The following is an 18,970-nucleotide window of genomic DNA, read 5'->3' as shown; positions in this document are numbered from 1 at the left end:
CGCGTTGGTTTTTTGTTTCAATAAATGTAATTAAAATTGTCAAACAATTCGAATCTTTTCTTCAAAAGTTTTAATCCATAAAAGGGGCCCATTTTAAACACAACTTTGTAAATTTTAGTACGACTGCGGTAGAGAATATAAAAATACAGTTTTATTGCTTTTCTTTACAACGTATTACTTTTCGCAATTCAGGAGAAGGATCGGTTCTTCAGCTTTTTAAGGAAATCCTTGGCCTGCTTATCACCTAGTCTGTATTCCAAGGCACGCAGTGATTCGGAATCTGAAAGCAGGAAACATATTTAAGTTTCCAGTTTTAATTTGCCAAAAGTATGTTTAGGTACCTGTATACTCTGGTCTGGATAGATTCATCATTATTTGCTCGCCCGGTGGTGTCGCTTCCAGATCTGCGAAGGATATATAGCTCTCTGCTATATACTGGCTCGACATGCCGAATAAGTCTTTATCTTTGATGCTAAACACAATTAGACTATTCTTTTCACTTCGCTGGAGGTCACTCAAGTTTCTGTCGAAGGAAGGTATAAATATATGGATTTATAAAATAAAAAGTAACTACTTACATACGAAACTCCTGATCGTAAAGCGGGAAACAACTTTTATTGTGCACGTTGGTCTTCACAGTGGGTACGTCGTTGAATCGACTTGTGGGCATGAAACTGGCTTTAACAAATGAGTCAACCGAACCATTTGAGTCCATTGGCAGCAGATTGCGAGCATTTAAGATATTTAACTATAAAATATATATAATTCATTAATAGGATTTTATGTTTCAAATGATTGCAATCCTACCAATAAGCCGGAATCAGTTAACTGAGCCGTGACGGTAAGTTGTCCATATGGAGATGACTCTTGGCTCTTTTGGTTTTCTAGACGCTCCAAGTAATACTGATGAATAAGATCCGCTGTCTCCAGGGAATAAAGCCTTAGTCGACTTTGAATTGAAGACAATATTTTTATGTCCGAAGTCTGAAGGTTGCCCATTTTAAAGCAGTCCATCATTGTCTGAAGAGTATTGTTCAAATTTTGGAAGAAAGCTGGTGGTCGACGTTTCTGAAAAGATAATGAAGTACTTTTTTATATTGTTTCATACTTGAGAAGTCAGAACTTACGTCAAGATTTGATTGAATTAGGTCATACATAATAATGGATAACTCCGACCAAATGCCATCTAGTATCCTCTGGAAGTTAATCTCATTGAGAGTGTCGTAGAGCGTGGCCAATGAGGATTCCAGGTACATCATCAACTGATCCATAGAGTTGGAGTCCTTGGCGAGCACCTCAGCACCTTCGGCCAAGTATCGTCTAATTGGCGGTGCCATTTTCCTTGCCACAATCTCTATGAGCTCAACAATCTGATTGCGTTCGGTGTCCAATGCATTTTCAATGACAGTTTTGATGGTGCTTGCGCATCTCTCAGCCTCTAAGTTAGTTCGATACTCCCCCAATCTCTTGATGATGTCATCAATGCTAAGTTCCTGAAATATAATATATGCTTTTAATAAATTTGCTTGATTTATGTAAATAAAACTTCTACCTTTATGAATGAAGGTAAGCTCTGGCGGATATAATCCATGTTGTTTATCGCTATGCACCACTCCTCCGACAAAACTATAAAATAAATTAATTAATTACAAATAAGGGATGATAAAAATTGATTGCCAAATAGAACTTACTGAAATTTTTATTGTTATCATCAGCAATAAAAATGTTCTCGACTCTGCGGGACATCTGTTGAGCATAAAATATGCAGCAGCGACAAAGGTCCTATTAAAATATAGTTATTAGTAAAGAAAACATAACATAACAATATTCAATCTCACATTGACTATTTTGGCTACGAAGATGTAGGAACCCTCGACCTCTGGCCAGTCAAGTTGTTGCCAAAATATCTTGATTTGGTAGAATATGGAAAGTGTGTCCACAGCCGAGGAGCTGTATTTCACTGTTTCATCGACCGCTTTCAGCTGATCCAAATCAATTGCTTTCTGGATGCGACTCAACGCCTTGATTATTGAAATATCCAGCCAGTGGGTAACTCCCCTCTCGAACCACGGGTAAAAGTTGGCCAGTTCCAGGGGCTCGGAGCAAAGAGATTCTCCTATAGGTAGAATAAACAATTACTGATTTGCTATTAGCAAGTACTTAAGTACTTTACCTAATTGGACGTAACGCTTGAGTATTAAATAGACTTCAAACAAAGTCGTGCCCATATTTACATTCTCAAGGTTGGGCAAATATTCGAATTGATCATCTGGCACATCCAATCTCTTAATATTATTGCACACTTCTATTATAATTGATTTACAGATTTCAGCAAGTTTTGAGTCATAAAATAAATAAAGTACAGCGGAATAGTTAAGCTGAATTTTGCTGGAAATGAACAAGGTAAATAATAAATATTGATCCATCAATGCACAATTGTGAAACTTACTGGTAAAATATTTTATCGAAATATTCCATTGCACGTTGCAGGTCAGACCGCACCATTTGTATCAGTTTAATGACGTACTGCAGCTTTTCGTCATCGGTTTCGGTGTTCTTAGATTGCCTGCTGCCCTCCACTATGTGCTCCAGCCATTCCCTTGTGCCCGTGTTGATTGCATCCTCAATGGCAGTGTCAATATTGCACGTTTCACCAGTGTCGTTTGTGTGTAGCCAACCATACACCGATTTGGGGAATATGTCCACATTCTCCGGCACTTCCAGCTCCTTAATCTTCTTTAGAATATCCAGCACTTCGTTCAGGGCTCTAATTATGTTTTTATCACTGGTGTTTTTGGATCTTAGTTTCCTTAGCACTGCGAAGCACGAGGGAAGCAGCCGTCTCACGCCATCCCAGAATGTTTTCACATCCTCGGAATCGTTCTGCATGTAGGTGATCACTGGCACCACCACGTCCAGAATAGAATTAAAGAGTGTGAAATTGAGTTTGTGCGTCTCATGGATGGTGCTGTATGCGTGCCACTGGCTTAGCGCACAGTCGAATGGAGTTAAACCACTCTGGGCAGCATGCTGGGATCGAATGAGTTCGGCATTGGGACTGAACTTGCCGCTCCACCAGTAGTTGGCCACCTGCGATGTTTCCAGCTCGTACATCAGGAGCAGTTTCAGTAGGTTCTTGTGCTCCTGCACGGCGACACTTTTGTTCTTTTCCGCACTCAAGGCCAGATTAACCAGAAGTGATCCTCGACTGCGTCCCTTGCTTCCCTTTTCTAGGTTATACCAAACGGTGAGGCCGGAAACGGGAATAGACTAAAGAATATGGGTGTTTCTAGTGTTAAAATCTTTGATAATATTAGATATTTTCCTACTTTCAATGTGATTGCAGCTCTGCCAATCAATTCATTATCATGTTTTCCGGAGGAAGCTGTTACAGCTATTTCCTTCATCAGCTTGCTAAGTCCTTTGACCCCCTTAACATCCAGGATTTTGTTGACTTTTTCCTTGACGGTTTCCGCAGCATCAAAGTCCCTGAAAAAGTATGTATATTAATTGAGAACTATGCGTATAAATAGATAGATGCGCTTGTAACATAAAAATGCGAAGTTATAAATAATATTATACAACGTACTTTACATAACTACTCAAACGTATTTCAAATAGAATTATGAGTTTTTAAGATGCCATACCTTCGAGTTAGTTAGATTCAGACCATAAACCATAAACCTATTGATCCGCGATAAGTGCATTTTAGAGTTCAAGAAGCGTTATCAGCCAGATAACTTAGGTTTTATGAGTGCGTTATATGAGTTCAATATGCAAACAAAGTCACACTTACCACACTTCAACGATAAGAACTTCGTCCCGAGCATTTTCAGTAATTGGCCTAGCAAGAAAGTAAACATTAACAAATAGATTTCAGTGTTTACACGAAAGAATTAAGACTCACAGTGAAAAGTGCTCCTCCCATATGGGATTCAATGTGGCAGGCTTGACCGATGAGTTGTATCGATGGGAGCCATTCGATTCCAAGTACAGGGTAACAAACGGATCGGACAAGCCGTTTGAGTCCTTGGACATAAGGTTCTCGGCCTTTATAATCTCGACATTTAGTCTAACATTGGGCGGTTCTTTCAGACGCGCCGCCTCATAAATTTCCTCATGAGTGGCGTTCGGAATTTTGAATGCATCCTGCACAAATTCGACCAAGCTGTTTGTGCACTCTTCGTTGTTTTCACAGCCAATGTTGTTGAAAATTTCAAATAATATCTCTTCATACAGATCTGTGACCTGCAAAAGCAAAAGGAACAATTAGTTGAATCCCAAAACACAAGCGACATTTATAAATCACCTAATCAGTGGAGTATTTTAATTTCTTTGAGCAAAAATAGAAATAAGTCACTTCTCTAAAGGTCAAACAGCCGAAGTAAATATCGACAAATTCCAGAATACGGAAATATAAACAAATCTTCGCAGGGAAATTGGAAAAACAGACCCAGCTGAGGTCATGTTTGCTTAGATACATTCTAAATAAGTATCTTCTGGATGCTCGCTACAACAAAATGTTTTATCCTTCCCATAAATTATTCAATAACATAAATATTGACTTAGCTCCAAATTCAAATCAATAATCTTCTCAGAATGTTCATATTTTATGTGATTTTTCGGATATCTTGCAGATACACTTTACATAATTCTCAATTATGATTTTTGCAAAAAACAAGTACATAGATATATGTTTTTAAGAACTGAAATACTCTGTGCACTTAACTCGAGTGACTCAACAATTATGTCAAATCAATGAACTTATACAATCGCTTTTGTTTACCGAGGCACTGATGAACCGATTCAGTTCATTATGGATGCCAGATACAGGGATATAGATATGGATGTAGCACCTGCAATCATCCAAACTTCGGGCTCTACTTACGGTCATCGAATGGCAGACCGCCTTGGCGTGGGAATCGAGTAAATGCTTGTGGACACCACGGAAGTGTCGACTGGAAATGCTTCCATTCCGATTCAGTATGCTCATCCGTCGCTCGAATGGCTTGTTGAGCGACTGGGTGGAGGATGCCTTGCGCGGCAGTCTGATCTCGTCGCATACAGTGCGCGTACTGGATCTGGTTAGGCTATTGGTTTTCGAACTTTGGTTAGACGGACTGTGGTTCTGGGAGCCGAACTTGCTCAGAACACGTGGTAGCGATAGGTAGCTCATGATCGAACCCAGCCACTAACCGATCACTCCACTTTTTCAATGTCTTTCTCTAGGTGCAAGCGAAATTGAAATTTTTGGCAAATACTCTCTGGCAAATACACAATTCGATATAGACGCACATATTATCGAGCACGATCGGATGCGCTGGTGGACAGATCGTGGACACCCACGGACTCAGGAGCACCGACTGGACACAACCGCTTCGGAGAAGAGTCTGTAGCTAAGTACAATAGCGTCCGGTGTGGGAAATCTTTGCGATATCCGAAATATCTTGACGTTGACCATGAGATAAAAAGTGTATGCGCTCAATTCGATTCAGATTGCTTGCTGTATTTGTGCAAACTCGTATGTACACGATGATAACCAAGTGTTTGTGAGCAATAATAAAGCAATCTTAAGAGAAAATGGTCTATTTTCGGATACAAAAAGGAAAAGCTCAAGGTGGTAATGAAAAATGTATTTTCTAAAGTACATTAAGCTTTCTCCCCCCGCCACCCTTCAATTGGCCGCTCTGGCGTTCTTCAATGTTTGCATGTTCTGTAGTGCTTGTTTATGCTGTCAGTATACATTATTCGGTTTGTTTATACAGTCCGACTATATAGGCAAGTTCTTTTGTTTATTGTGCAAGCGTTTCGTTTCGTTTCTATGGACACGACTTCATTTTCGGTTTCTGTTCAATTAAACTACACCTGCCCAGACGGCAAACATGCGAACAGCAAAATGTTGGCACAAGATAAAACATTGAATTAACTCGTAGGTTATCGTTACGCGGCGCTGCAAGCTGGAAAACTGACCTATGTCGAAACTTCCACGGTAGTCGGGCCTAGTAATTATGACGTGAATGTGACCATATCCATATTCACCAATACCCACCATGGTGGATAGCTAGTTTGGGAGTCGACCTGGTAAAACCCAAAGTGAATGACGAGCTTTATCTTGATGTACTTTCACTCGAATCCTAAAAGCTACAGTGCATACTAACCCAACAAGTCAAAACGAGTTCCTATAGCGACGATTATCAATACTCTATCATTAATAAATATATATATATATATATATATATATATATTAGGGCGGTTTAAACCATAAATCATCCTTAAACTGATTTTTACGAATTCACAAGTGCTCGTATGAATCACTTGTATAAATATGAAACTGGGGTAGCCAAAAAAACATCTTAACGTACGCTTTTGGGAGTATGTAAGATACTAAATCAAATAAATAATATATTAATCTTATAATGAAACTATAGGCTACGTTTAGTTTAAGCTGGAGCTGTATTAGTTGCACCAGGTGGAATGCAGTTTGATTGTCTGATTCGTTGTGACCTTTTAATGGCTTTGTCAACCTGATTCAGAGCACTGATTTCTCAATTACAAAACTTACATTCATCACAGGCGCCGAGTCCAGAACGGAAGTGCTAATATCCTTGTCCGAGCTCGACGCCAGGGTACTCTCGGTGGCAAAGGTATCTATGCTGGTGCACTCCGGATCCTGGCTGAGTTGCAGGGTGCCATCGGGACTCTCGTCCGAATCTTCTTCCCCACCGCTGCCATTTTCCTCCAAGGGAGCCAGTGAACTTTTGAGTACGCCCTCATCGATTTGGGACTTCTGCCGCAGTAGGGATCCAAACTTTTCGAAAAATCCATCATCTCCGTCTTGCAGTCTGCGGGAAAAGTGCAATTAGTAAATAATTCGAAAAAAAGTCATTAAATATTATCTGCACTGGCTAGTCATCACTTAATGGGGATTCCATTTCAATTAGGGATACTCGTACTATGAGCAACCTTATGTAGATGTATTTGAAAGCCCAGCGAAAAATACCCTAAAACTGAGTCATGTTTAAGTTGCGAGTGGGTGGTAAAATCGATCTGTGGCTCCCCGACTCCCTTACATCACTTGCCATTCCTCACGCACACACGTTAATTCCACTTGATAATCTTTAATTTATCTGATGACACAGTTCCAGTTCTCCAAGATGTTCATATTTGACTAGAGAAACTGAAACACACATTTCGGCTCGTCTGGCGAACAAATGTTTGTCTATCTGTGAGTTTTCAACTTTTCTACAGGTATGCGTGAGTCTGTATTTTATTCATCCAACTTACTGTTGTTCATGCTCCGTGGGTGGATTCATTTTGAGCTCCTGCAACTTGAAGAAGAAGCCCTTCCACATCTGCTCCTCGTCCATTGTGAAGTTGCGTTTTCAGCTTCAGAGGCACTGAATCGAAATCGGAATCGGAATCCAACAAGTGTCTCCGGAGTGTAGAAACATACTAACGGCTTATTTGCACCGAAACCGAAACGAACAAACGATGTGATTCATTGCCAAAGCTGCTCTCCGACGTAGATTTTTCTCAGTGGTATTCACACGCTCTTCCCTACACTATCATCACACACATTATAATGAGCTATGGATGTTTGTAGCATCTAACGTTGGGCGAATGTGGGGAAATGGGAAGGAACGGGATGATAAATACAGACAGACACCTGTTGCCATGGTGATCGGCCGTTTTTTCAAGCACAGCGCTGCTTATGATTTTAAAAACTTATAGTTTGTAAAATTGTTGAATGAAACTTCATTATTATGTTACCAATGAATGGTTCTAATCGTGGCAAGCCTCACGCACACCTGTGTATGTACATATGTATACTCTTGAAGGGCTAGGTGTTGGTATTCTTGTAACTACCTTTCCAGACTGGGGCTTCGATGGTCAAACTACGCACTTTAAGCACATTTTCAGATGCCAAGCTAAATTATATGCGTAACTATTTAACTACTTTAAAAACTTACCTTATTTTTTCAAATATCCTTAATTCCGAGCGCCGGAAGTAACTTTTTAGCATGATTACGTCCTTTGCAAGGTCAGAATGCCAGATTGAATAAGGCTAAGAGGATTTTAAAATCCATCAGGCATTTTCTGAATGCCAATTCCAATTAACGTAAGCGTGGGTTTTCTCGCACACTTTAAAACTCTATTTGTATATTGTAAAATAAACAGAGATTAGATTAGATTAGTTTTGTTTATTAATTTGGTATTTAATATATACCAACATAAATAAGTCTACCGAATACCGCATTTCGATAACTTACGAATGACAGCCCTGCAGTCCGATAATCATAACAAACCCACGGCAATAACAACAAGCAACTCGTATCTCTTGTTTTTGCTGAAATCATAAATAAAAAGTCATGAATTTAAAGTACAAGCGCCGTTACGAGAGCTTAAAACGCTCCGTCAAGAGTTATCTACTGGTAAGAGCGTTAAACATTTACGGGGAGTTATATGATCTATTAACACTAGAATACCAATTTCAGGAGAACGCCGCCCTCACGGATGAGATCTGTCGCCTGCAGGCCGAACTATCTGTGACCCGATCCCAAAGACTTTACTTGATAGAGCGCCTCATGTTTCACGAGGGCTTGGAGAAATCCAATAGTGGACGACCCAGTGTCTCGAATGGAAAAGCCGACGCCGCTGAAACCACAAAGAAATACAGTCCTGTAGTTTCGCATAAGAACCCCAGCGAAGATAAGCCAAAAAATGTCACAATTGTACGGAAAAAGAAGCCCATGTTTCCGATGAACCTAAATAACGTATTGCTCCACTCACTGGGCGAGATAATATCAGTGAATCTCAATTTTCACACCGAGAGCTGGATATATCCCGTGGGATATGTGGCCACACGAATCTACGCCCATCCTAAGGATCCACGCAAGAAGTGTGTGTTCACATGTAAGATTTTAAATAACGCCGGGATTCCTCAGTTTCAAATAATACCCGACAATGATCTGGATGGAGTTTTCTTCGGAGAAAGCGCCAATATGTGTCACATGGAGCTTTTGAACTCCATTCAGCGGTCTCCCTGCGTTAAAATTAAAATACCCTTCGACGTACAGGGCGAGGTCTTCTTTGGCTTGTCAAACCAAAAAACACAATCGCTCCTTATGATGGATCCTGCCTTTCATCAGTGCACGAATTTCAAGGGATTTGCGGTGCAGAATGTTCAGTCCTTAAATAGCGCTTCTTTATCCTTTGAGACGCTCCAGGGATTTCTATCTTGATAAGGTTTTTAAGTCAGTTTTAGGATTTAATTTTCGAGAATAATATGTTTATAATATAAAGAAGAATTTTATTTCTCTGGTACGATCGTTGCAAGAAGTACATATTTATGTACCTAAGTATGTACCTGGTACATGATACGAAAACATTAAAAACCAGAACCAGATGATGCATTTGTTTCAGTTCCATTCCATCCGTTTCAAAATATACTTTCTGGCGGTATACTAAATATTAAATTATTACAATTTTTTAGACAGATTGGTTAAAAATGTCTAGTTAAATAGATAACATATTATTCTTAAAACTCAATTACAAAAGTACAACTATCAACTTTTTCATGGAAATGCCGAAAAAACAAGCTGGCAACCTGCCGAGACAATCGGAAATACAACCCTCGGACCGAAACATATGTACACAACACCTATCTGAAAAGTATTAAACAATATTTTGGGAAAGTTGTTTTGGCTAGCGTTCAATAAAACGACATCCCCACAGCAGCTAAGGATATAGCCAACCAGCACAATCGGAATCGGTTGAGATGGGGAGCATAGAAAAGGCGTGTATATCGGGATTTCTATGCCGACTGTGTTCAGAGATGCACCGCACAGTAATACATATTTATAGTGATCATGGCCAGCGTTTGTGTCTTGTTGAGAAAATCAACGGTTACCTACCAATTACAGTGAGTATTGCCAACTAATGGACGCTGCCGAAAAGGCGGAGCTACACACAAAGCACGTTCCGTTCCCATCGTCAAGGATGTTTGTGTGTACCCAATGGCAGCCATTCCAATAGTTTTCTCCAACTTTCAGCATCTAGTGAAATAATTTATTGATTTATCACCTACTGCTCTATTGCACCAGATATCTCCGACTGATCCATTGCCAAAAACCATATGCAAATCATGTCTGCATCGCGTGGAGCAGCATTACTCTCTCCTGATGCGTCTGACACGGATGCGGGAGGAGCGCAAGTTTAAGTTAATCAAATACAAAGCACAAGTAAGTAGTAGTAATAGTGTTCCATAAAAGAATATTGCACTCAATACCTATATCATTGATTATGCAGAGAAATCCCTCGATATCCAGCGTGGAATCGGAAGAGGACGTGGTGAGTTGTACAGCTCAATCTATTGAGGAGGTATCATCTCACCCACTTCGTTTGGCTTTTCCAGATAAATTCAAGCTCGGTTCACGAGTGCCCCAATCGGAATGAGGAGGATCAAGCGACCCCCCGCAGCGAGTCGACGAGCACCGCAGCTGAAACTCGTCCACAGACCCAGGAATCCCAAACCCCCAAGTCAAGAAAGACCGCAGTGTCCACACGAAAGAGAAGCGAAAGGCACGATGCCAGTGGTGCTGGCCCCAGCAATAGACACCGAAAGAAAGAGACTGGCACAGGCAACTCGGAAAAGGTTGAAGGAACCCATGCAGATTAATGACTGCTAACCTCGTCTCTGGTCGGTGGAGCTATATATACGAGTACATATGTACATATATATAGACGCGTTTGTGTGTACGTTTAGATTGGAATAAAGTAAGCATTGTATTTAATTGTCTAGTAAATTTCGAATACAGATTATAAGTGTACCATTTAAACGGGATTCTTACTGCGGATTTCGGGGTATGTTTTACTAAGATAGCGCATTTCGTGGTTGCCAACGCTTCTCTCACTCCGCTCAACGTGGCATATCCACTTTGCTTACCTCAATCTTATCGCAGCACCATTTTAGTGGCTAAATTCTTTTCACATGATAGCAGCCAGTTCTTTGTTCCACTAAGTTAGCATGGCTTGTGGTTTCAGTTGTATGTTGCTCGATATGGGAGTACTCCTTGGTTCACCGATTGAAGCATACCGAGATAATGTACCCATGTATATCGTTAAATTGCTTTCCATTTCATTCTTCACACAGAAACTACCAACACAAGAATTATTTCAGCAGTTTGGTAATTAAACTATTTCTTTAATCGTAATTAATGAACATGTAGGGATAGGGATAGTAGGTTCCTTTAACTTATTTGAAAAAGAAGCAAATACATAGATTCGTTTCGGTGCCTGTAATACCAGCAGATGTTTGAACATTTTTGTATATTCTTTCTCGATATGTATTTCATGAACCCCGTGACTCTTGTTCCAATTCATTTTAAACCTCGTCTGCCTTTGCAATGTTCGTTTTTTATTGAGCCTAACAATACGCACGATTCGCTGAATACTTAAAATTGTCAATCAGAATGGTATTATGATTACTTAGTTTATCTTGATTTTCCTATCACTAATGTTTCCTGCCATTTACATACATATGTATACGCCAACCGATCAGGTGCATACGTATATAGTGGGGAAAACACTTGTGCTTGCAATTGTCGTTACATCTTAAGTTAGTAAACGTATATTGTTTTCAGTTGCGGCTTCAATTCTGGAGGTATCACTGGAGTGTGTTCCACTTTTCGAGTAACTAGGCGCTTGAACCGTCCACTGAATTGCTTGCGAAATCCCTTAAAGCTGCTCTTATCACTTGAGGCCATCATGTCCTGGAAGAATGAAGAGTATTTGATAAGTATAAAATTTGGTAATATCTTAAAAAGTCCGAAATAAATTTACTTATTATACATTTACTTATTATGTATAATATTTACTTAGTTACACGCTGATTGTGAGTCATATTCTGGTTTTGCCTTATCGCTAATGCATATTTCAAAACTGCAAAATTCCTAGAACGTGTCAAGTTACTTCTGTTGATTCATTGAAACAGGGAGTTTCCTGAATTGAGTACTGTAAGTGTTTCGCCAAAAAGTCCTTGTACTCTTTATGAATATCAGTGAGATTTGCAAATTTGCAAACGAGAAAGTGAAAACCGGAAAACAAAAGTGATTTAGCCCTTCCTTAATTATAAACATACGATCCGAGTGAATTTGTAATTTATGAACCCTAGCTGACCTGCGCTTGTGTTTGCGATTCTCTAATCTTATCTTCGAAATTCCCCGGAATGGATCTATTTATGGCCGAGCGTGCCCAAGCAAAAGCCTATAATATATTGCCAAATGTCCGCATGTACATAGGTTCATACCGCCATACATACTAATGACTTAAATGGCAATTTCTGAAGTGCAAACAATTTGTTTCCCCTTTATCTTCCGCCAACACGCGAGCACAAAGACTAGGAACTAACTATACTACGTACAGACGGTCGCCCGTGGAGTATCTAATAATCGTTACGTCATGATAATCTGCACTGCGGCGGAAACTTGTGCGAATGGCGAATGGTGGGTGGGCTATCTATTACACAGGAACTATGCAAGCGAATAAAAAATAAACAAAAAAAAACAACGCCATATCTCAAAGAAATATCTCTTTACAATCCTAATTCGCTCGAAAATATATTACATACCATATTATAAAGTTGTATCTGATCCTAACTCACATGATATTCCTACGCTTTTACTTTCAGTGTGGACTTACCGGACTCAGGCAATTGTAGATGTGCGGTGTGGGCGCCTTTGGGGGGAATGTCCACTCCGTTTGGATGGAGCTCCCATTCCCGTTCCCGTTGGCGTCGCAAACAGCTGGTGCATTACTGGTCCTCACGAACGTAACGCTCTGGGTTTGTTTGGCAGGTGCTGAAGATGACGATGGTGTGGCGGATGCGGATGCGGCAGCAGATGAGGCCTTGGCCCTTGACTTGCCCTCGCTCGATTCCTTCATTCTTATGTGGTCGTCCCAGTAGCGTGTGAATATGTTTTTGGTGTGCTGGACGTCGGTGGACGATGGATGGTGCTGGTGCGGATGCGGGGTGTTCAGATAGTCGGTTACAGAAACATCACGTTGACAACATTTACTGCGGACAAGACGCATCGTTAATTTCCCAGTGATACCCTCGATCGGTGCAAAGTTAGTTCATTTTTAAGGTACACGCGTATCACAGATGGTTTCTATTATATCGGTATGATATGTAAGACATTTGCTATATGGCTAGCTGAATGTCGAGATGGCGACGGCGATTTCGACCATTGGCGGAAGTGGTTTTCGCTTTTCGGTATACTAATGCCTCGCCTGACTGTTTTGTTATTCGTAGTTTTTATTTTTTGTTTTTGTATTCGAGTTGTTTGCAGGTAGGAGCTGTGTATTTAGCAGCTACGCAGCGTTACAGCGCGACTAGAATATCGATTTTCTGTACTTGGGCTGGCGTTTTGGGTGGTGAGTTAGTCATGATGGCTGCGCACTATACTTTTTGGCTCAGCCCCTACTCCGAAGTTTGGTTATATTCAGCGGTTCCTTTGTTTGTTGTGTCTGGTGCTGGGTTTTGGCCAGTTTCTCTATTGCGACTGCCTTTCCCGAGGTGGTGTATTTATAGGAATGACACTTTTCATCTTTTCAATGCTAGACATAACTTACACAATATATCAAATTTGTTGTTTTTCACTAGGCCAAGCGGAGGAAAACCGAAACGGAAAAGCAAAATAGCGTAGAAGCAGTAAAGCAGAAAAACAGAAAAAACAGACAGACGTGTCGAGTATTTTCTAGTCGTGGTGCTCGTGCAGGGGAAAAATGCGATTAATGCTGGCACTCTTCACTACAACCACACATCCACACAAATGCGACCGTTGAATGTCTGCACATTTTCTTGAACTGCTCTACACGTAAGTACGCACATTAGATTCGACTTGGACTTCAGTTCGGTTCGGATGGCAGCGAGTATCTGAATCGCACAGAACTCGCACTCGACTGAACAAAACAAAAGCTACGAATCTGACTCATGTGCGCTTGCTTGACTAAAGCCACAGCCAACCAAAATCTCAATCGAAAATCGCTGCGAATGCGAATGTGAGTGTAGTGCGAGTGTGTAGTGAGCTCTCTCGATCTACCGATATCGATATACCGCACCATACATATATACTTCGATTCCCATTCCCACTCGTATTCGTATTCGTAATCGTTTTTGTGTTCGCATTCGTGTGTACTCCTCGCTCTTTTTTCAAGACCTTCTGACGTCAGCTGACATTTAGCGAGCACTGTGTTTTCACCAACACCAATTCGGGCACATTTGCGGGTGTATAAATAGCGTGTTTTGAGTGATTTACCCCAAGATACAAAAATCCAGGTTCCGAGGAATACGCTTACGCCAACGATGACCGCTGTGAAACAAAAAAAAAAAAAACTGCCTAACAACACGATCGCGAATCTCACGCTTTACGAAACGAAACGCTGCTTTAATTTGAGCGTTCCACGCCAAACCATCATCGCACTTAAGCAATTGGCTAGATTGCTAGCCGAGTTAGCCCCTGAACTGCGAGCCCAGTTGCTAAATGGGCCGATCTAAATATTTTTGTTTGCTTGCGCGCTAATTAATTGAAAGCAATCAAGAGATAGGATATAGGTATTGTCTGCGTTGTGCGCCAGTGAACAATGGATCTTTTGCGATATTAGGTATCTGTATCTGCGTGTTCCACTTCCACCGTTCCAGCCAGAAGAGCTGCCAGTTTTTGTGGCGTTAGGAATTGCAGCAGCTGAATTTTCGCGCCCACTTTTCCGCTAATTGTTGTCATTCGACTAATTCAAAAATGTCGTGTTTCATTTCGTGTTAATATTAGTTTTATTTCGACTTATTTTTCTTTTTCGCCGGCTCTGAACTGAATATTTTGCCCACCTTTTTGCCAACAAATAAGAGAGCAACCAATGCGAAAATACCCAAAGTCGCCAGCGATGTTATGTTTTCAGCTGCAAAATAACTCTGCAGTGGGCCCAAAAATTCGTTTCTGAAAAGTACGAAAGTTAAAATATTAGCTATTTGTTCATTCTTATTGCGATAAACGTTTTGTAGTATTAAATTCGATCTTCTCAAACCAGGAACTGTTTTAGACAGGGTAAAATTGATTATTGTAATATTGTTTATGTACAAACTGGATATTATACAACGGTTACTATTAACATTTGGTTCGATATTAATCAACGGAGTAATATTAACAATTGTTTAATGCTCGATGTAGGAATCAGTGTCTATGTTGAATACCCTCAAACTGGCGTTATATGCAACCGTGTACCGGGGACCAAGAATCAGTATTTGTTAACTAATTGTAATTATTAATAGGTTTACAAGTTTTATCTTGGCTCACTTACTAAACACATGTATCAGTTTCTCACAAATCCCTATAAAAAGGTCATAATCGGACTTTGAGTTTAAAATTCGATCGATAGATAAATTTAAAATCATTTAAGCTATTAGAAGGGATACTTACACGGCACTGGGGATTGCGGGCACTGGTTGAGGATGGCTCTGGGTATATCCCTTCTCAGCAAACTGGACAAAGTCCTCGGGACTGTATTGCTTGGCCGAGTATTTGTACATCTTTCCTTGCCTCAAGCTGTAATAATTATAGTTTATATAATCTATTCTTAGACACAAGCAAAGCGATGAGTGCTTACAAAATAAAAGCCGGTGCTTCCAATACTCCCAGTCGCTTAGCAGTTGAGATTCCAGACTCCAAGCTGTTCATGCGGGCAATATTCAGCTTTCGCTTCAGCTTTCCGCCCACGGATTCCCAGACGGCATAGAGTCGCTGACAGACGGTACACTCGGCCGAAGAGCTGGAAGTGGGTGTAGGTGAGCATATGTGCACATACATATGTATGTAAATCTCATGACGCTTAGATGGCGACCTCAACGCATGACTAATATAGCTTACAAGAAGATAAACCAGTCCCCGGTAGTGGCACCCGACGAGGCTTGAGTCAGGTGCTCGAAGTTGTCGTCAGAAAGCTCTTTGACCGCTGGCTCCAAGTTGTCATTGAAGAAGTCTAGGATTTCGTCATCGTTGATCTCGCCGTGGTAGAGAATGGGTATTCCTCGCCTAAAGAACACCAGAGCGGGCTCCTTGCTGGGGTCGTAGATGGACACCAGGTTGCTGTCTACCGACTGGACCACAATGGCCGACAAGGTCTCCTCCAGCTGGTCACGTATCTTGGTCACCATGTTCTCATATTCCACGCAGCGCTGGCAATTGTTTTTGTCTGCAATTAAGTGTGTTCGTTAGCCAGTAACCGGTGTGCCATCCTCCATATGCACAGTGGACACGTAGGCTGGATTTCTCTGGCTGACTTCTCTATCAATACTCACTGAATAGGACAACTACATTGCTGCTGCCGGTCAGGTGTTGAATCAACTCCGTGTCGTCCACACGGCGCAAATCCTGGCCTGCAGCACAGCCTAGACCCAGGGCTATAATAACAACCGATACTAAGTGCAGCATTATCTGGCTGTGGATCTGCAGCAGCGGAGTTGATCACTGGCGAATGCGAATGAATCCGATCGCAACTTGGATGCGGACGCAGAGTGAGCCCGGCTATCGATAGTCTGCGAAATGTATCGCCGCCAGTGATGTGCAAGGTTGCAGCTTTCGTACCTAGATACAGGTACAAATCTGTACCTAGGGTAATATTTTGGTAAATAGGAATAAACTTTTGTTTAACTCGACTTGAACTGCTTAATTAGAACTGTTTGAAAAACTATTTTAGCATATCAAACCATCATTTACTATCCCCCACAAGTCGGATCGATTTAAGAACCAATTTGAAGGACATGCACAAGAGTAAAATACGAAATACTTTTATTCATAAGATTTTAACAAATAAATAATCAAGTGTAATACAATTTGTAACAATGCATTTATAACTAATTTTGGTATTGATCTACGAACTTCTTCCTTCAAAATTTTCTATAGAGTTTATTACAAAATCGTAGAGGTTTTCAATTTGTTGGGCTAGTTTATCTGTAAAAGGGAGAAATATAAATATTAATAATTACTGCTTAAAACACTTTATAGAAACACCTTACCCTTATCTGTCTCTACAAGTTTGCTCTCCATTCCATCGCTCTCACCAGATCCAGACATCATATCATCCTTGAAAATGTTTTTCAGCTTCGGGAGAACCAAGAGCAAGAAAATCAGGCCGATGAACTTGACGATTTTCTTGAATATCAACAGCTTGAGCAATATCTTTCCGAGCGTGTACAGATTGATCTTGGACTTAAGCTTTTCCAGAATGGAGTCGTGCGAGTGATAGGGAATGAACGGAGCTGGCTTGTAAAACGGAGGAGGCGGTGGCCCATAGGAAGGATAGCCAGCTGGCGGTCCATATTCAGGAGGAGGAGGCAGATAGTTGTTGTTAGGCGGTGGCAGGTAGTTGTTGTTCGGTGGCGGATTGTACTGGTATCCATTGTTCGGCGGAGGCAGGTACTCCGGAGCAGGAGTGGCTGGAGGCAAGTAGCTGTTGCTCGGCGGGGAGCTATAGCTGTAGCCCCCACTATCATTGCCTGATAAATGCAAAAAAATCTTATGAGTTAAGCTTTTAAGGATAATCCAAGACGTAATCCAATGACTTCTGTCATAAAGATTTGAATAGTTGTTTGTACACAGAATTATCTTTTTAAGCACTCAGTGCCAATTGATAGTACAAAAACACATATATTTGTAAATTTATAATATTAATTTCACTTTCAGTTTGCTGGTCTATGAGTTTTTCAGCACTTTAGAATTGTTTTTGATCCTTATTATGTTTCACACACCGAAATCCAATGAGTTCGAGCTTTGTATATCCCCGGAATAGCTATCTCCAGCACAAGCGCAGATACAGGAAGTGCATATAATCAGAACGACCAGGTATTCGGTACGCATTTTGCGATCGCGTTGAGATATGAGTTAAGCGGTTCCTAAAAGTACAATAAACGGTTTGCCTGCCGCCCGTCTCTTTATAAATTTGGGGCCGAAAACATTGTGGCAAAGAAAATATCAGGTGGACGGACGGACGTGTGTGCAAGTATTTATAACTGCCATCGCATTTACCCCGAAAGGCTTGGCCCCCACTTATAGGGCATGTATGCAGCGTGGAGCCGGAGTGGAGGAATTGGATTCACTTGTGTATTCTTGCAAGAAATGTGGCTACCGTCTCACGTGCTGTTCAGTATTCATGCTACGTGCAATCGCTTGGATTGTGTTGGAGATTTCGAAAGAGACGCACAGAGTTCAATACAACTTTCACTTCCCAACTTTCAAAAAGCCTGAAAATAGCAAACCGCCTATATTATATAGTGTTCGCCAGTTTGTTTTTCATTTGGGTATTTGACACCGAATTTTTGACAAATTGTTAAACCCGTTTTGTGGGAATTACGGTTTTGCATAAGTGACACAAATTGATGACATTTCGTACAAACATTGCGAATGTAATACTTTTGAAGATACTTAGGAATTCTGTTGAAGATGAAAGCGTCATATATACGCAGTAACTACTGTTAGCTATTTGAATGAAAATTTGATCTACACCGTAGGTCTTAATGGGCCTTAATAGTTTTATGTCGGCGGATATGCTTATAATATAGACGACGGATCTTCAACTTGGTTAATGTGCCACCACACCTCTTGAATTGTTAATTTCGAACTGCGCATAAATCATTTAATTGCAGTATCACTGAAATTTTAAATCTAAATTAAGATATTAGGATAAATAATAATATTGATGATCAAAGAACTTTAAAACATTTGGAACTTACAAGCTTTAATGTTATTACTTTAGTAATAACATATATTTATATATAACCTTTCCTGTACTACCTAATTGTTTATATCTATTTTAACTGGAATTGTATTCATGCTATTACCGTTACTTTTTATCTCGGTCACTACCGGAAGTGACCTAATTACGATTCAGAAACCTAAAGTTAACAAACTCTGAAAGAAAC

The 18,970-nt window shown here is 40.6% G+C and overlaps 6 protein-coding genes and 2 long non-coding RNA genes across 15 annotated transcripts; 4 read left to right on the top strand and 4 right to left on the bottom strand.

The window, feature by feature from the left end:
• Nucleotides 1–108: 108 nt before the first annotated feature.
• LOC6619641 (protein unc-13 homolog 4B) lies at nucleotides 109–8,066 on the bottom strand. Of its 4 annotated transcripts, none has more exons than XM_032722789.1 (15): nucleotides 7,971–8,066; nucleotides 6,563–6,842; nucleotides 3,908–4,248; nucleotides 3,797–3,844; nucleotides 3,330–3,489; nucleotides 2,450–3,270; nucleotides 2,174–2,388; nucleotides 1,839–2,116; nucleotides 1,692–1,782; nucleotides 1,553–1,626; nucleotides 1,128–1,493; nucleotides 808–1,068; nucleotides 579–748; nucleotides 342–523; nucleotides 109–280 (listed from the first exon to the last, which is right to left on the bottom strand). In XM_032722789.1, exons 1-15 carry the CDS (start codon nucleotides 8,021–8,023, stop codon nucleotides 189–191), a joined length of 3,432 nt encoding a protein of 1,143 aa, XP_032578680.1. In that variant the 5' UTR covers nucleotides 8,024–8,066; the 3' UTR covers nucleotides 109–188. The 4 variants fall into 4 exon arrangements, with proteins under 4 accessions (XP_032578680.1, XP_032578679.1, XP_032578681.1 ...); XM_032722788.1 differs by lacking the exon at nucleotides 7,971–8,066 and adding an exon at nucleotides 7,285–7,452; XM_032722790.1 differs by lacking the exon at nucleotides 7,971–8,066 and adding an exon at nucleotides 6,903–6,928.
• A 223-nt stretch (nucleotides 8,067–8,289) lies between these two features.
• LOC6619640 (transforming growth factor beta regulator 1) lies at nucleotides 8,290–9,406 on the top strand. The gene is made up of 2 exons (XM_002043819.2): nucleotides 8,290–8,432; nucleotides 8,496–9,406. The coding sequence occupies exons 1-2, from the start codon at nucleotides 8,370–8,372 to the stop codon at nucleotides 9,240–9,242; spliced, it is 810 nt and encodes a 269-aa protein (XP_002043855.1). The 5' UTR covers nucleotides 8,290–8,369; the 3' UTR covers nucleotides 9,243–9,406.
• A 372-nt stretch (nucleotides 9,407–9,778) lies between these two features.
• LOC6619639 lies at nucleotides 9,779–10,838 on the top strand. Its single transcript, XM_002043818.2, has 4 exons — nucleotides 9,779–9,922; nucleotides 10,104–10,241; nucleotides 10,309–10,350; nucleotides 10,415–10,838. Exons 1-4 carry the CDS (start codon nucleotides 9,779–9,781, stop codon nucleotides 10,676–10,678), a joined length of 588 nt encoding a protein of 195 aa, XP_002043854.1. The 3' UTR covers nucleotides 10,679–10,838.
• Nucleotides 10,839–11,182: 344 nt separating this feature from the next.
• On the bottom strand, nucleotides 11,183–14,473 carry LOC6619638. 4 transcript variants are annotated; one of them, XM_032722801.1, is made up of 3 exons: nucleotides 14,319–14,473; nucleotides 12,700–13,075; nucleotides 11,183–11,771 (listed from the first exon to the last, which is right to left on the bottom strand). In XM_032722801.1, exons 2-3 carry the CDS (start codon nucleotides 12,940–12,942, stop codon nucleotides 11,619–11,621), a joined length of 396 nt encoding a protein of 131 aa, XP_032578692.1. In that variant the 5' UTR covers nucleotides 12,943–13,075; nucleotides 14,319–14,473; the 3' UTR covers nucleotides 11,183–11,618. The 4 variants fall into 4 exon arrangements, with proteins under 4 accessions (XP_032578692.1, XP_032578691.1, XP_032578690.1 ...); XM_032722800.1 differs by lacking the exon at nucleotides 14,319–14,473 and adding an exon at nucleotides 13,890–13,981; XM_032722799.1 differs by lacking the exon at nucleotides 14,319–14,473 and adding an exon at nucleotides 13,633–13,957.
• On the top strand, nucleotides 13,973–15,822 carry LOC116801697. Its single transcript, XR_004362174.1, has 2 exons — nucleotides 13,973–14,061; nucleotides 15,635–15,822. It is a non-coding gene; the product is annotated as an uncharacterized LOC116801697 (long non-coding RNA).
• LOC6619637 (thioredoxin domain-containing protein) lies at nucleotides 14,807–16,568 on the bottom strand. 2 transcript variants are annotated; one of them, XM_032722797.1, is made up of 6 exons: nucleotides 16,352–16,568; nucleotides 15,921–16,245; nucleotides 15,661–15,822; nucleotides 15,474–15,599; nucleotides 15,355–15,384; nucleotides 14,922–14,993 (listed from the first exon to the last, which is right to left on the bottom strand). In XM_032722797.1, the coding sequence occupies exons 1-5, from the start codon at nucleotides 16,482–16,484 to the stop codon at nucleotides 15,375–15,377; spliced, it is 756 nt and encodes a 251-aa protein (XP_032578688.1). In that variant the 5' UTR covers nucleotides 16,485–16,568; the 3' UTR covers nucleotides 14,922–14,993; nucleotides 15,355–15,374. The 2 variants fall into 2 exon arrangements, with proteins under 2 accessions (XP_002043852.1, XP_032578688.1); XM_002043816.2 differs by lacking the exon at nucleotides 15,355–15,384 and having other exon boundaries at nucleotides 14,807–14,993; nucleotides 16,352–16,567.
• A 5-nt stretch (nucleotides 16,569–16,573) lies between these two features.
• Nucleotides 16,574–16,885, top strand: LOC116801696. Its single transcript, XR_004362173.1, has 2 exons — nucleotides 16,574–16,677; nucleotides 16,750–16,885. It is a non-coding gene; the product is annotated as an uncharacterized LOC116801696 (long non-coding RNA).
• Nucleotides 16,823–17,962, bottom strand: LOC6619636. The gene is made up of 3 exons (XM_002043815.2): nucleotides 17,801–17,962; nucleotides 17,069–17,548; nucleotides 16,823–17,003 (listed from the first exon to the last, which is right to left on the bottom strand). Exons 1-3 carry the CDS (start codon nucleotides 17,907–17,909, stop codon nucleotides 16,924–16,926), a joined length of 669 nt encoding a protein of 222 aa, XP_002043851.2. The 5' UTR covers nucleotides 17,910–17,962; the 3' UTR covers nucleotides 16,823–16,923.
• Nucleotides 17,963–18,970: the final 1,008 nt, after the last annotated feature.

Source organism: Drosophila sechellia, chromosome 3R (genome assembly GCF_004382195.2).
Source record: "Drosophila sechellia strain sech25 chromosome 3R, ASM438219v1, whole genome shotgun sequence".
NCBI lineage: Eukaryota > Metazoa > Arthropoda > Insecta > Diptera > Drosophilidae > Drosophila > Drosophila sechellia.
Note: the sequence above shows the minus strand (reverse complement) of the source record. Positions and strands in the feature narration are given on the sequence as shown.